Here is a 14,543-nt window from a genome sequence, read left to right as displayed (position 1 = left end):
CTGGCAAGCACTGAACCACAGACTTGACTGATGCATGAGCAACCCTATGGTGAAATGACCTGCTGTGCCAGCAGTCTCTGTAAATCTGTCTTTGGTGACTGATTTGTGAAGGTGCCAGGACAGTCAGAGAAGAATTAAACTGGACCAAGACAAACATGACATCTGGCAAAGGTATTTCTTTTGTAGGACAGTCTGTGGAAACTGAGGATGAAACAGATAACCCTTGCTGTTCCTTCTCTTATTTGCCTTGGAGCAAGTCCTGACTGACTTCGCTGCGGTGACTGGAATGACACCACTGAATAATCCATTTCATTAAAAAGAGCGTAGCCTCACTTAATTTAGTTGCATTTTCAAGTATGTGAGTAAACAAGTCATGGAGTGTATGTGGAAAAAAACAAGCAGATAGCACTCACTCTCCAGTGAAAGAATGGGCACATCCATCTCAAAAGGAAAAACATGAAGCTTAGACTTGCCAGATGTCCTGGTGGGAGGTCAGATGTCCAGATCAGAACACAACTCTGGACATTTAAAGTCTATACAATCAATGAAGGGTGCTCAATCCCACTGGTCTGTGAAACTGCACACTAGGAACTTGGAGATCAGATAAGCAAGACCCCAGTTCCCAGGTGCTGAAAGGATATGTAGTTGCTTTAGACTTTGGGAGCCCAACCTCCCAGAGTGACACCTACTTCATTAGATGTGGCAGACCTTGCTCAGGGCTTTGATACAAGCAGATCCAGCAAGTCCAGTCAGTACTCTTAAGCAGAAGTTAATGAAGCAGCCATAGATGCCTGTCAGTATATTTTAAATGCTAAATTTTCTGCTTCCTCTAACTGTTCAAAAAAGTGAAATAAGCATCTCAATATGTATCTTAGAACCACAATAGCTTGAAGTCTTCAAATTAATGCTTTTTAAAAAGAACAAAATGTACATTTGTGATTCTTTAGCAGAGTCTTAGAATAAGGGAGGGGAGGCAATGATAAAATCTACAGCGCAAAACTAAGACCAAATTGTGTTTGTACTTGAACAGTTACTCTGTTCTCATTCTTCTTCAATGAGGTTAATTGTCTATTTTGAGAAACTTAAGACATACACACACAGTCCACACACATAAAAACAATAATTTCTCCACAGCAAGAGATTAAAGCGATACCAGCTCCATTTGGAAGAATGTCAAGAGAAGCTATTGTTGCTCACTAATAAATTTAGACTTCTATGAATAACTTTAAAAAATGGTACGAAATTACATTGTAAAGATTTGATGACTAGGACTTCACTAAATCCTACATACTGAAGTGCTTTTCTATGAAGCATTATTAAAAATTAGTTATGGTAATGTCAAAAGCAGAGAAACTCTTTACCTCTTTCAGACTATTGGGACTGACAGGAAATCCCTTTCCTCCAGAAAGTGTGGAATATTTCTTTTCCAGATTACAGAGATTTTCTTTTTCCTGTTAAAACCAGACATTTTATATTAAATACCATCAGCCATGTAGTGAAAATAAATGTTAGTAATTTCCTTATCTGTGTGAAGAACTACTGGGACAGAAGACTGAAACTGCACAGCAGAGCTTCATCTTCATCCTTTTAGAACAGAACTGAACAAAAAACGGAGGTACAGAACAAAAAACAAATGAAAGACTTTATTTAACAGCCACAGCCAAACCAAGTCAGTGCTTCTTCAGCATTTTGAAAATGATAATTCTGCCTAGTGAACTAAACATGGTTTCTCTCATGATTAAAAGCAGAACATAAAATGCACGTGAAGGGCTCATGCCAGCTTTTTACCAGATGTTAGCTGCTGTGAAGTAGCTCATCTCATGGCCTTGCAGTAGCTATTACAGGCCAAAAATCTGAGCACTCTGTGCACAGTCCCAGTAGCCACACAGGGAGCACAAGCCTCCAGCTTCAGCACGCGGGTCCCGTGATTATCCACTGCCAGTAATGCTTTCTCTTAAGAATATCTGCTGATTGACTGCAAAAGATTTCCTTTTCTTTTAAAGTTGAATGTCTGTCACATTATTACCAACTTGCTATCTTCTGCACAATTGATGTTCTTCTTGTGCTCCACATTCTTTTACTCTATAAAATGCTCTATAAAATGCTTTTACTCTATAAAATGTTTGATAAGACAAAAAATACTTACCCTTTGCAGCATCATTATTAAGTTGTTTTTCTCTTTTACAAAATGATCTTGTTCTCTTTGTGCTTGTTGGACAATATGATTGGCTTGTTTTTTGAGAGCAGAAATCTTTTCCTAATATAAGAAAATCATAATTGACATGATTTTTCTTCAAATCTCAAGGCAACCTGCAGCAAAGATCCTATTCATGAAAGTTCACTTATTCATATGCATGACTAAGCAGCAGGAAAATAAGTTTTTACAAGACAGCTCACTGCTCTGAAGGAGATAATTAAATAAGAATTAGACAGTAAAGGGAAAACTTACTCAAGAGACAAAAGAATAACTGCATATATTCTTTGATAATACAGTGACAAGCATCTGTATACTAAACAGAACTGGTTTGGAGATCCAACCTTGGATTTCTGAAAAAAGTGGTATTTAATTGATTGAGATAGGACCTTCATAACTGATTTTTAAAATGACTGTATTTTCTTAATTTGGTGTTCTACTATTATTTTAACAAAACCATTTAACAGCAAAATCAATAACAAGCCTAAAATAACTGTAGTTTTGTCCAGAGTACAAATCTCCTTTCTTAAAGAGGGGGAAAAAAAAATCTTTGGTACTTTTTTTGGAGCAAATTAGTTTGATTTTCACATGAAATATGCAAACAGGGCATGAAATGTTACTAATTTCTTTCTTCTTGGATAAGGGCATTATTTGATCTGTGTGGGATGTCACTGGGCCATGGTCTTTGCTCTGCTTCAAAAAGTCTTTCAAAAAGGAACGTTTTGCATTATTTCTTGCAGATGGGCAGGTTGTAAGATCCATTTCCTTGCCTTTATGTTCAACAACAAAGAATTGAGTGTTGGTGCTCTTACCTTTCTACTGACAATGCTGCGCTGATATTCAGCTACTTCATGCAGGAGCTGTTGTGTCAGATTTTCCTTCTCTTCATCTAACCTGCTTTCATGTTCAAGCTGCTGAAATTCTAAATCTTCAAAGTGTTTGCTTTCTATGTCCAGAATATCAGCATCCTTAAGGGAAAAAAAAGGTAGTATCAAAAAACATAATCATGCTTTCACTGACACCAGAGTAGAGGTACTTACAAACAAAAATAAAAATCAACCTAAAAGTAATTATATTTATGTATTTTCTACAACATGTCTCACCAGGATCTCAATACTTTTAATGAACTACTTGCATAAGAGAGTAAATAGGGCTAATTATTATTTTGATGTTGGTTTCTCCATCATTCCTACTGTGCCTCTTGCTAAGAAGCACCTGCACGGTGAGGAGTTTTGCAGCCCTCAGAGCAAGTGGAGCCTCTCAAGCTGGCTGAGCTCTGCTGTAGCCTGGCTGGAACACCACCAAAGCCTGATGCCAAACTCTGAGGGCATCTGCTTTCCAACCAAAAAGGACACACCAGTACCCCCAGAGAAGTGCACATGGAATGAACTGCTGAAAATTGCTCTTTGTGCCATTAAGGACTCTAGTCATCCACCCTAGCCGGTAGGTACAGCACTTCAGAACATGTATCAGCCCACTTTTATGCATTCCCCTGAACAGATATCGTGTTTTGTCAGAAAAATAAGAAGTTGAATGCTGCTGAAATGAACCAAGAAATAAGAACACACCTGCCTTCCGCTTAGGGATGATGAGATAAAACTCATGGTGCTTTTCAGCACAAGAAATGAATGCTCATCTTCTTCCTGCAACATCTGTGCATTCATAATATGAACTCTTGCTTAAAAGTTTCAGAGTCCTGAAGAAAAGGGTGTGTTTAATAATTGCAGCATTAGTAAATGGTAAGGCTCTCTAAAACAAGCACATTGTACATGACTTGCTGCACAAGAAAACCTACATCCTGGAAGGAAAGCAAACTTGTTCCTTTCCTTATTTCAACCTAAGGCAAAGGTTAGTGGCCAAGATAAGCCACTGCTAAGGTAGGTCTCTACAAAAGGAATTTGATATCAGGTTCAGATGTGCCAGAGAAAGACACAGATGAAGAAACTGAAGAATCCCAAGTTCCTCCATGGAATACAAACATCTTCCCCTTACACTCCAAAGATGTACTCTTCACTTCAAGGAGACGGTGAAGAGATCAAAAGCAAAGGCATAGGCTAAAATTTACAGGAAAGCAGCTACTGGCCAGACATCTTCAGCATTCCCAAAAAACCCAAAAGGGCTTTTCCTGGGCCATGAAAGTCAGTAAATTCAGCCTATTGTACACAACAATAATTGCTTCTGAGGCAGTAGAACAAACTTCAGAGAAGGCAACTGATGATGAAAAAGCCAACTAGGGGCATTTAAAATACACATCCTGCCCAACAGGGAGAGTGTCTGTGTGTTTCAGACAGAGGGAAGCAAGAATTTTCCAGCTGCCCACCCCAACCAGGACTCCAGACCCACCCAGTAGTCAGCTGCTAAGTGAAATTGGCTGCCCGCTCCCCTGGGCACAAATTACCAAGTTACTGAAGCCCCAGAGAACCACAAGGGAATTTCTCTCCTTCATTCGTTCCTTGCTGTTAGTAAAGTAGCACAATAGAACGTGTTGCAGACTTGGGAATTTCACAGGATGGTTTGGGTTGGAAGAGGCCTTAAAGATCATCTCATTCCAAACCCCTGCCATGGGATGGGAACCCCTGCAATGGGCAGGGAACCTTACACTAGACCAAGTTGCTCAAAGTCCCATCCAACCTGGCTTTTAACCCTTCCAGGCATGAAGAGTCTACAGGTTTGCTGGGCCACCTGTTCCAGTGCCTTACTGAGCTGTGAGTAAAAAATTTCTTCCTCACATCTAATATGAACCTCCCCTCTTCCAGTTTGAAGTCATCACCCCTTGGGTTACCAGTACCTGCTCTTTTAAAAGGTGCCTCTCCAACTTCCTAGAAGACCCCTCCAGGTACTGGAAGGTGCTGTAAGGGCTCCCTGGAGCCTTCTCTTTTCCAGGCTGAAGGCAGCTCTCTCAGCCATTCCTCACAAGAGCAGTGCTCCAGCCATCTGCTCATCTTTGTGGCCTCCTCCCAATTACTCACTCCAACAGGTCCACATCTTTCTCTTGTTGTTTCTCCCCAGCTACTTTTGGGGAAGATATTTTCTCCATTTTGTGTACAATACTTAAAATCATTTAATAACTGCTCTCACACCTGAGATCAGTTTGAGAGCTACTGGGCACAGATTCAGTGATAGCTTCTACTACACTGACCACAGCAGCCACAGCAAACTCCCACTACAACTGACCTGGAATAATGTGCATTAGAACTAACTGGACACTTAACTACACCCCCACATTTCCAGTTTCATCCCACTTTCAAATCTAAAATCATTATTAAGACAACTTGCAAGGAACAAAAACAAAAATTAAAAAAAAATTAAAATTTAACCTAGAACCCTCTTGGCAGTCAATAATGAAAAGAGATTTACTATCATCCCACAGCACAAGACTGCAGCATCTCATGAATTAATACATTCAAGCATGTGACTGCAGAGGAAAAGCTTCCTTTCTTTTAATATGTATGAGACATTACGTAATACCTCTCCCCCTTTTTTAAGGCAACATACAAAAATCTTTAGGAGTCTCAAAACCAGAACACTTTTTCTGTAGCAACTGAGAATTTAACATTGTTGTTTCCAAAACTGGGCTTTTTTAAATTTTTTGCTCTGAAAAAAAATAAAATAGAGTTCTGCAAATAAAACTACATCTAAAGACTACTTCCTAAAAAGCAGAAAAACCTTTCTTTCATTGCTGCTATTACAGCCTTTATTCCTGATACAAACATCCAAGACAGAAGAGAAGATTTAACTCTTAGATGGTCTCTTGAGCTTCCCCTAACAATGCTTTTAAACTTGTAAAATTATTATAAAATAACAGTATGTGCTGTATAACCCACTTAAGGCTAATGAATACTAAGATTTTTCCACAGAAACTAAGGGTGCTTTCACTGACAATATTGTCATTTTCTTGCTTACAAATAATACAAACTAAAATAAAATTGCAAATGGTCTTTATGCACAGTTCATTTATACAAGTGTGACACTGTTGAAAATGGAGACCAAAATAAAGCTATTTTAGTAAGTGATAAAATCTTCAAAATTAATTTTTCAAAGTACAGCTCAGGCTGACAGCTAAGTTATATAGTGAAAAATAGAAGTTATCCATGGCTTTACTGAGATGGTAATTTACTGGACAATTCCTGTCTTTGCTAACAGAGGTAAAGAATGATGTTCCACCATCCATCTAAACATCACAACAGCTACCACATCATCCAGCAGGCCTAAAGGGCTAATTACAGGCAAGTGACCCAAAGCTTTAGAAACATTCAACTCCATATGATTTCTAATCCACACATTTGCACATTACTTATTTGCCATCATGCACATAATCTATTATAAGCATTCAAAAAAACCCCAAAAAAACAACATAACCCTCATGACTATTACAATTCTAAGTTGCAAATATGTTCAGACACTGGATACTTGAAAGAGAAAATGTTACACTTAACTACAGAAAAAAATTAAAAATCGACAAAATAAAAAAAATTAGCACAATCTTGAAGCTTTCTACTGACCCTCTTCAGCTGCTGCTGTAACTGTTCCCTCATGGACTCAGGGCAATTATCAAGCTGCGTCTTCTGCTCGGAGTAAAGCTCCTGAAGCCTCTCTAGTTTTTCCCTCTCAGCATCAAGTTTTAACTTTTCCTGAAGCATGAACCAGAAAATAAAGACAATTATCTTCAAACCCAAGCAGTTGTTAGTGATTATGACTGTGTGGCGAAACCTTACTGAACAATTGAAGCATGCAGGTCAGAGACAGAAACCTCATTAGTTGAAATGCAATGGTGGGATGCAAAAGGATCAAAACAAAACATTCATCATTTTAGTGGAGTGATTAATTCTCTCCCTCATCACTGTGCTTTGGACCTGTGCCTGGATGATGCTGTTAAAGCCCCCCGCCCAAACACTTGTCTCACCAAACGTAAAAAGAAAAATAAATTTAAGGGAACTGTAGCCATGTTAGTGAGGTAACTGATGAAGCTGAGAGAGAGAGCAGCTTTTAGAAAGGAAAGTGGATGGAAAATGACTGCAGTTTGGTGGTGAGGGAGAAATGGACCTTCCCAGGAGAATGAATTTCATGCCTGTGTGGCTGTGTACAGATAAGTACATTTAGCAAGCAGTGGAAAGCCAGAATGAGACAGAGCATTATAAAGAAAACTCTGGGCTAGGAAATCCTGTTGCAGCAGAAACACCAAGTGATCCAGCCTTTTTGCTTCAGAATACAGGAACTGAAACCTGTTCAGGGGGATCACAGGGGAAAGATTCCTTGGTCTCCTTCAACTAGTTCAGCTTTCCTTTTGTTCTACTCAACCAGCAGTAATCAGCACACTGTCACCCTCCAAAGCCTTTGGCCTTTTAATCTTTGTAATCAAATACTACATGATTTACTGTGCAACACTGCTCCAAAGACTGGCTGTACATCACTTAAAACTTGCCTGTAGACTGTCATTTATCTGCGGACCAAAGTTTGGGAACCAATAAATCAGAGCACAGAGAATTTTTTCAATGTCTTTCACTTACATCTACACTGGCTGACATGGCAGATGCATTTTCAGCAGTTAATAAATGGAAAAAAACAATTTATGCCTGATCTGCCAGGCATAAATAATGAAGCCAGGCTCTCTGCTGTCTTCTAGCACCTGCATCACACCTGCATAGCTCTCTTTTCTTACTTGCTGTTCTGACTTTTTGTCTTCTCTTTTATTACTTGTTGTTTGGTGGTAATGTATCTCCTTCCAGACGGTCTCTAGCTCTCCTTAATACTCAAAAATTAGCAGTATTCTGACTACTCCAAGAAAAGTTGAATTCTGTCACAGCATCTATTTATTTCCACTCCTTCCAGTCCCAACTATTACTTAATTTTGAAATCAAACGTGTGGCGCAGCAGGTGCTGTATGACTGGACATTGCATCACCCTTTGCCACAGAGAAGGAATGTCTTTCAGTACACAGTACTTGCCATTTCAAACTGTGGGAAAACTTCCTCTTTGCTATGCCTGACAAGTTTCTCAAACCCTTATGCATGGCAGAGGCATAGTAATAAACATGTATTAGCTGCCTGCTTTCTTTATGATTTTATCTCTAAATCTGAGTGGGATCAGGGGATGGGATTCAGTTTTCCCAGTATCTAAAAACAACAGGAAGAATTTTTATTCAAGCCCAATGTCAACCAGAGTCTCAGCTCCATTATGTTCATTTACACGTGCAGCTTCTCAGTTCATACAATCAGATGAACACAAATACATTTTAATAAGCGTGTGAAAATGAGCAACTGAGCCAGCATATTCTATGCCCTGAACTTCCTGTACTAGCCTCTATCTTACAACAGCAGCAGCAGGCATCAGAAATACAGAGGATGTAGCTGCACTGTGAGGGAGAAGCATGCAATTCCTGAGAGGTCACCTCCAGACTGCTGTCCCCAAGAAGCTCCATTTGCTGACTCATCCCTACTTCCAACACAGAAGGAAAGCCATGGATAAACTGGCAGTTCCCCTCCACACAAACTCTGCTGTCCATTTAACATTCAGCCCGCAATCTGCCACCTTGTTTCACACCTGCCTTTTCTGCCCACCCAGCCATCCAAAGCAGCAAGGACTTCTCTGACCTTAGCTGCAGTGCCTCTGAAACTATAAATAGCTCTCTAAATGTCTATGCACTGCTACAAGCATGCTCATTCATCAACAAGCAAGTCAAACCTCGAGTGTGAGGAGACATCATCACCAAGGATAAAACTCCCTGAGAATCCTGCCAGAGATACTGTTACATGCATCAAGAAATTAGAAATGTATTCCTTTGAGATTGAAAGTGATACTCATCTGGTCTATTTATAGCATAGGAAGTGCTAATATCCCACCAAACTGGCTCCCTTCAAAATGTGCAGTCTTAACAGGAAATATCACCTTCAGCAATGAGACGCATTACATGTTTTGCAGCTGTGGAGTTAAGTTTGCTGACAACTCAGGCTGCGCATTGGTGAAGTCCATTTAATTCACAAAAAGTAATTTGAATGAGGATGAGAAAAGAGAAGTGAACGAGAAATTTTTCATGCAGTGTTTTCTATAAGTGAATCAGGGCAAGTTCTTCTAGAAGTTCTTTGTGAATCTTTCTTCATGACTTTGCAGCTGAGGCAGGTGTGTGGCTGCCTCCACATCTGCTTGGCATGGGAACAAAATCCATGCTCCTGCTGCTCATCCTCACTTAACTGCAGGATCTGGACTTGGTTAATGCTTCTCTGCAGACAGCCCCAGTGCTGACGCCAGAGGCACATCATGTGCAGTCTGGCTGAATTCTTATTATCCTATTTCCAGAGAAAACAAGTACAACATCTGGGCTTAGCCTACTGCCCAGCTTGGCCTATGCTCTGCCTCTACACGCATCTTATGAACTAACTTGCCCAAATAAAAAGCAGGACTGACTTGGGGTTTGATGATGCTGGGGCAATGCTTGGATCAGTTTTGGAGGACTTCTGGGAATTGTGAAGGATAGCAGTAGAAAGAATTGATGTGTTGATGATACTATCCCCAAAGACAGAGATGGAATGTCAGCAGAGAACACATAGTATGAGCACTGACCATAAGCGATCAACATGGGTCAGGAAAAGAAATCAATCTTTAGATTTGGTAGAACTGATTTTAGAGCAAAGAAAGAGAAAAAAATCCCAAAGTATATGTACACAACACATCTCATAGATGATCATGATGGAGAGGAGAGAAAAGGATGGTATTAAAGGCAATCATTGCTCCTACAGGAGTGGGAGCAACAAAAAGAAGGAGAAACAAATTGCTTCAGTGCTGTCCCCAGTGGTTAAAAATGCCCTATGCCTGATCAATACTGCTACTTTAAGCCTTAGTGGTCTTCCACACCCTTTCTGCAGAGAGCTGATGCTTTTCAATTTGTCTTTCATCCCAGTCTGCTATTGCAGGCAGGCAGGCTGGCTGAAGTTGTAGAGCAACATATGGCTGCGTGGACATGTTCCCTCTGAACCAACCTTCCTGCATAAACTCATGGAAACTCTAAAGAAATTAAGGTAAGAAATTAAAGTAAATTGAATGAAATAGAGAAAACTGGACAAAAACCTCCTAAACAAATAAGAACCCTATCATTTTACCAGCTCATGAAATAAATTCTATGGCTAGGTGATTTGGGCTCACTCACCAATGTTCCAAATCTCCCTGCCCTCCAAAATAACACAAAATGCCCCAAACCCCCCAGACAAACAAAAAATCCCTCTCCCAAACCCAAGGTGTGTGTTAGTTTCAGAGAGAAATTGTAAATAAGCCTACAATGCAAATGAAAGAGAAAAAGCCCAACAAGCTGAATGATTCACTTCTAATACTTTCCATGATCTAGTCTGAAGTACTCCAGGATCTTTCTCAATCCAATTCACATATAAATCATCATGTTTTAAGGTAGCAACATCTCATAATCCACACTAAACTTCAGACGTGCATGTTCAGTCTCTCTGAGGATGGAATCAACTAGTCTCACAGGTTTCTGAGAAATGTAACTGCATGTAACTGACCAGAAAAACCACACTGAAATAAAACAGAGTCTCTTGTGCAAACTGGACATGTTCCTTTTCTGTATTTTCTGACTCTTGCATTCCTCTATCTCTTTAAGGACAGACGCATTAAACTTGCCACAATTTAATTCTTTGTCACTAAATCCCTGCCATTTTCATTACAAAAGCTATTAAGAGAAGAAAATAAAAAGTATGCCAGGCATATGAAAAGGAGCACAGTAAGATAAAAGGAGGTTGTTCATAGTATTTTTTTTCTGTATGAGTGGTAACTAATTTATTCTGTAACAGTTCATATTCAGTGATGGCATCTATACAAGGGATCTCAATAGTTTTGTTTCAGATGCATGTATTAATCTACTGTTAAAAAGCATTTTAAATCAGAGTAAGTGATCCCTCTGCTTCAAATAAGAAAATCCCAAGAGGTGCACTCATTAACCTGCTCCTAAGACAACTCAAATTTTTTGGGATTTCTAAGCTCATTCTCTCATCATTGCAATGTGCTCCCCTAGTGAGCAGATGGGGAGGCAAAAGAAATGAGATCTGTGATTTAAACAACAAATCTGTGATTCTAAAGCACTGTTTCTTCATGAGTGTAAATGAGGAAACGATCATCCAAACCACAAGAAAAAAAAACATTCAAGTCAGAAAATTCAAATTCTTAAAGTCTTCAACATCTAGATGACAGTAAGAGGGTTCCCATTAGGGGCATAACCCATTCTGATATTTCTCTCATGAATGTTTTAAAATAAAGCTTGTGAATTCAGGTTTTTCTCCTTGAGTCTTCATAATAATCTTTGTGGTCATTAGTATTCTCTCTACAGGATAACCAGATACCAGTATCATAAAGTCACCCCAAGATATTTAATGTGGATATATCCAGCAGACACAAGTATTCCTCAAAACACTTCATCTTGTGTATTGTGTCTTAACAAAGGTAGATAATGTTATGGACATGGTAGCTCATCCTTTTAATCCTTTTAGCTTCTTGCTGAACTGGAATCTGCCCAGTAAATATTAAAGAGACTGTGCTACAAGACATAATTTTTTTTCAGATTCATCAGGATAAAACCCAGCAGCAGGAATTTTGCATCCAGAAGAGAAAGGATTGAGGAGAGACCAGTATATTTAACTTTGAATGCTGGGGGCTCATCAGACAGCTGCTCTTTTCCTTTACTCTATTCTTGCAAGTCTTTGTAGTACTAATTCAGCAAAGAGGTTGAGCATCAAATGTTTTGGCATGCCTGGGATTTTCTCTTAATGACTGAAATGATATTTCCACAAAAGCATGTGGACAAAATTTAATGTATTCCAAAAAAGATGAGTTATCCCTTGCCAGCTGCTCCTGATTTCTGCTCTTGAAGACAGCCCAGGAAGCCTGGGTTGATAAAGGAATTCCAGAGTACATATTTTCTTCATGACATAAGGCAAAGGTTCTCTAGAAGAAAAGGAATAATCCCCCTCCTTTTTTAAGAGTCTCAACTTTTGCATAAATACTTGCTTTGAAACAGTCTCTCAAAATTGCCATTTGGCTGTGATTACCTCCCACAGCACATCTGCTGAATTCACTACTGATTTTCAGTTACTCCTGTTTATTCATGATTACTGATCTATTCTTTCTTTCCATGGCTATGCAGTCACTTTCAGCCTCACACTTTACTTGGAGACACGGGGTGTGGGGAATCATTACCCATCCTTCTCCACACATGTTGGACTGCATGTTTTAAGACAGCACAGATTATGGAGGCACTGTGTGAAAACAAGGTACATGGCAGAGCTGGCATCCAATCAGGCAAATACAATTTTCTACAACTTCCTTATAGACAAATGTCAATCCTGATCTAAGGTTCATCTGAAGGAAGTTGTAAATGTAAACAGCACCCTGGACCTGAGGTGCTGCTCCACTGTAAACAACAGCAGCACTGTTGTATTTTACACTGACAGGACTGCCATGGGAGTAACTACAGGGACCCAGGCCCTGGTGGCAGGGAGAAGGGAAGAGGGAAAGGCTTCATCTGCTTCCTCATTTCGGCTACTGTCCAGTTCAGCTCCCTCTAGAGCAGGCTGTGCTCAAAGTAATTTTGTCAAGATCTGTAACTAAGCTCCTTCCCAGAGAGCTTCAAGCTGTATCTGTCAAATTGTGTTAGTAAGGACTTATCAGGGCTCTCTCTGCATAAATGGAACTTGTGATTAATAGCTTAAATAGCTGCTATTCACGTGTGTAAGATGTCATCTTTTTCTGTAGGGAAAAATAAAGGATGAAGAAGGGAAGAAGAAAGGAAGATGATTGTAAGTTGTTCTCAGGAAGGACAGCCAAGGAGGCAAAGCTGGACTTTTCTCCATATCACAGCACAGTTTCCAGCACAGCTGAAAGCACAGGGCATGTGAAACAGCTCTGGAAGCAGCTACCTGAGCCAGGACAACTGAGTCCTGACAGCACTTGTACCTGGCTGACAGGCCAGGTACCACATCAGAACTATGCCAAGTCCTGCAGACAGTGCTGAAAGGTTCTGTCATCTATTTGAAACAGCAATCACCCATAGCTCTGATTTTTAAAACCCAAGTAAACCAATACAAGTTGCTTCACTCCTCACAATGTGTGTGGTGGCATGATCACAACGGCAAAGGAAATGCTTTCAACTCACCTGAGGGTGTGCACTACACTGGGTCATTTATTCTCTCCCCACATTAATCCCACCTCATAATCTAAGAGAGCTGAGCACAGGACTCGGATGAGACCAGCATGCAGCTCAACATACAATGTACAAACCCACTCACAAAACTCATCCCTGGTTTACAAGCAAGGGGCTGGGACAAAGAGACACTGCACCACAGCAAAGAGCACACCGACAGCACAAACCTGAACTCACTCCTGCCTTCTGACTCCCAGTATGTTTTCCAGTCAATTCTTTTGCCTTGCAAGGACTAAAAATTGTGGCTTTAATACTCTGAAAAATTGGCTAAACTTTGTGTCACCACCTAAATGAAATGTGCACAGGGCATTTAAAAAAATAATGATTAAAAAACCCAGTAGTCAGGTAGAAGATACTACCTACAGTCCATGTCAAGTACATAACATCGCCCAAAATTTAGACTGTAGTTTATTATCTCTCTTTTTAAGAATTTCACAGGTTTTTCAAACAGGTGCACGGGTCAGGATGAGACTCAAGCAGGCAGGAGTTTCCTGTCAAACAGGTGCCAAGATCAGTGGCAAATTCCATGAGATGCTCAAGTTGCTTCAGAGGCAAGTGCCATCCTATACAGCACTACTGCCCTACCATCATTTCACAAGTGAAATGAACTCTCCCTCAAACCTCCAGAGAACCAGCACCATGTGGTAAATTCAGATATCACTCCCTCACCCTGGCAGAAATGTAACCACTGTTTGAGATATGGGACCCCAACAGCCTCTTGCCTTGCAGCCCCACCAAAACCAAGACCCCAGGTTATCAGTTGGGGTGAAATATTCAGGCAACCAATAGAAACTGTGGACACTGGGACACTTGTTTCAGCAAGACAACACAAAAAGTACCATCAGTAGAGTGGAAACTCCTGGTCAAAACCCAAGCCTTAATTCTGTCCTAACTTTCAAATTATTTCAGCTAAAGGGACAACCTATCACTTCTACCTGAGCCCCCTTTTAGAGTGCAGGGGTTGATCCTGTATTACTACAGAACCAAGATGTTGACTACCTTGCATCAGATCTCCATGGCTGAACTTCAACATAGACACAATAATCAAGCTTTAAAAAATGCTACCGTTCCAAGACAGCAAGAACTTTTGTTTGTTGACAGGATCAGTGCCATCTGTTTCACTGGCTGACACTACTTTCCCCAGAACACTTC

General features: G+C 40.1%; 1 protein-coding gene across 6 annotated transcripts in view; it reads right to left on the bottom strand.

The window, feature by feature from the left end:
• PHLDB2 (pleckstrin homology like domain family B member 2) overlaps positions 1–14,543 on the bottom strand; it is a 65,316-nt gene that overhangs the window by 22,040 nt on the left and 28,733 nt on the right. For 4 of the 6 annotated variants that reach the window (XM_005523983.3, XM_014253417.2, XM_014253420.2 and 1 more), the window contains exons 7-10: positions 6,697–6,825; positions 3,007–3,162; positions 2,147–2,257; positions 1,362–1,451 (exon numbers count right to left, since the gene is read on the bottom strand). In XM_005523983.3, the coding sequence (XP_005524040.3) occupies positions 1,362–1,451; positions 2,147–2,257; positions 3,007–3,162; positions 6,697–6,825 (486 nt within the window). The remainder of the gene's footprint in view (positions 1–1,361; positions 1,452–2,146; positions 2,258–3,006; positions 3,163–6,696; positions 6,826–14,543) is intronic. The other 2 variants (XM_014253415.2, XM_014253419.2) reach the window with 1 other exon arrangement.

This window comes from Pseudopodoces humilis, chromosome 2, assembly GCF_049639895.1.
Source record: "Pseudopodoces humilis isolate 2021_Gansu_Grassland_sample_001 chromosome 2, ASM4963989v1, whole genome shotgun sequence".
Lineage (NCBI taxonomy): Eukaryota > Metazoa > Chordata > Aves > Passeriformes > Paridae > Pseudopodoces > Pseudopodoces humilis.
Note: the sequence above shows the minus strand (reverse complement) of the source record. Positions and strands in the feature narration are given on the sequence as shown.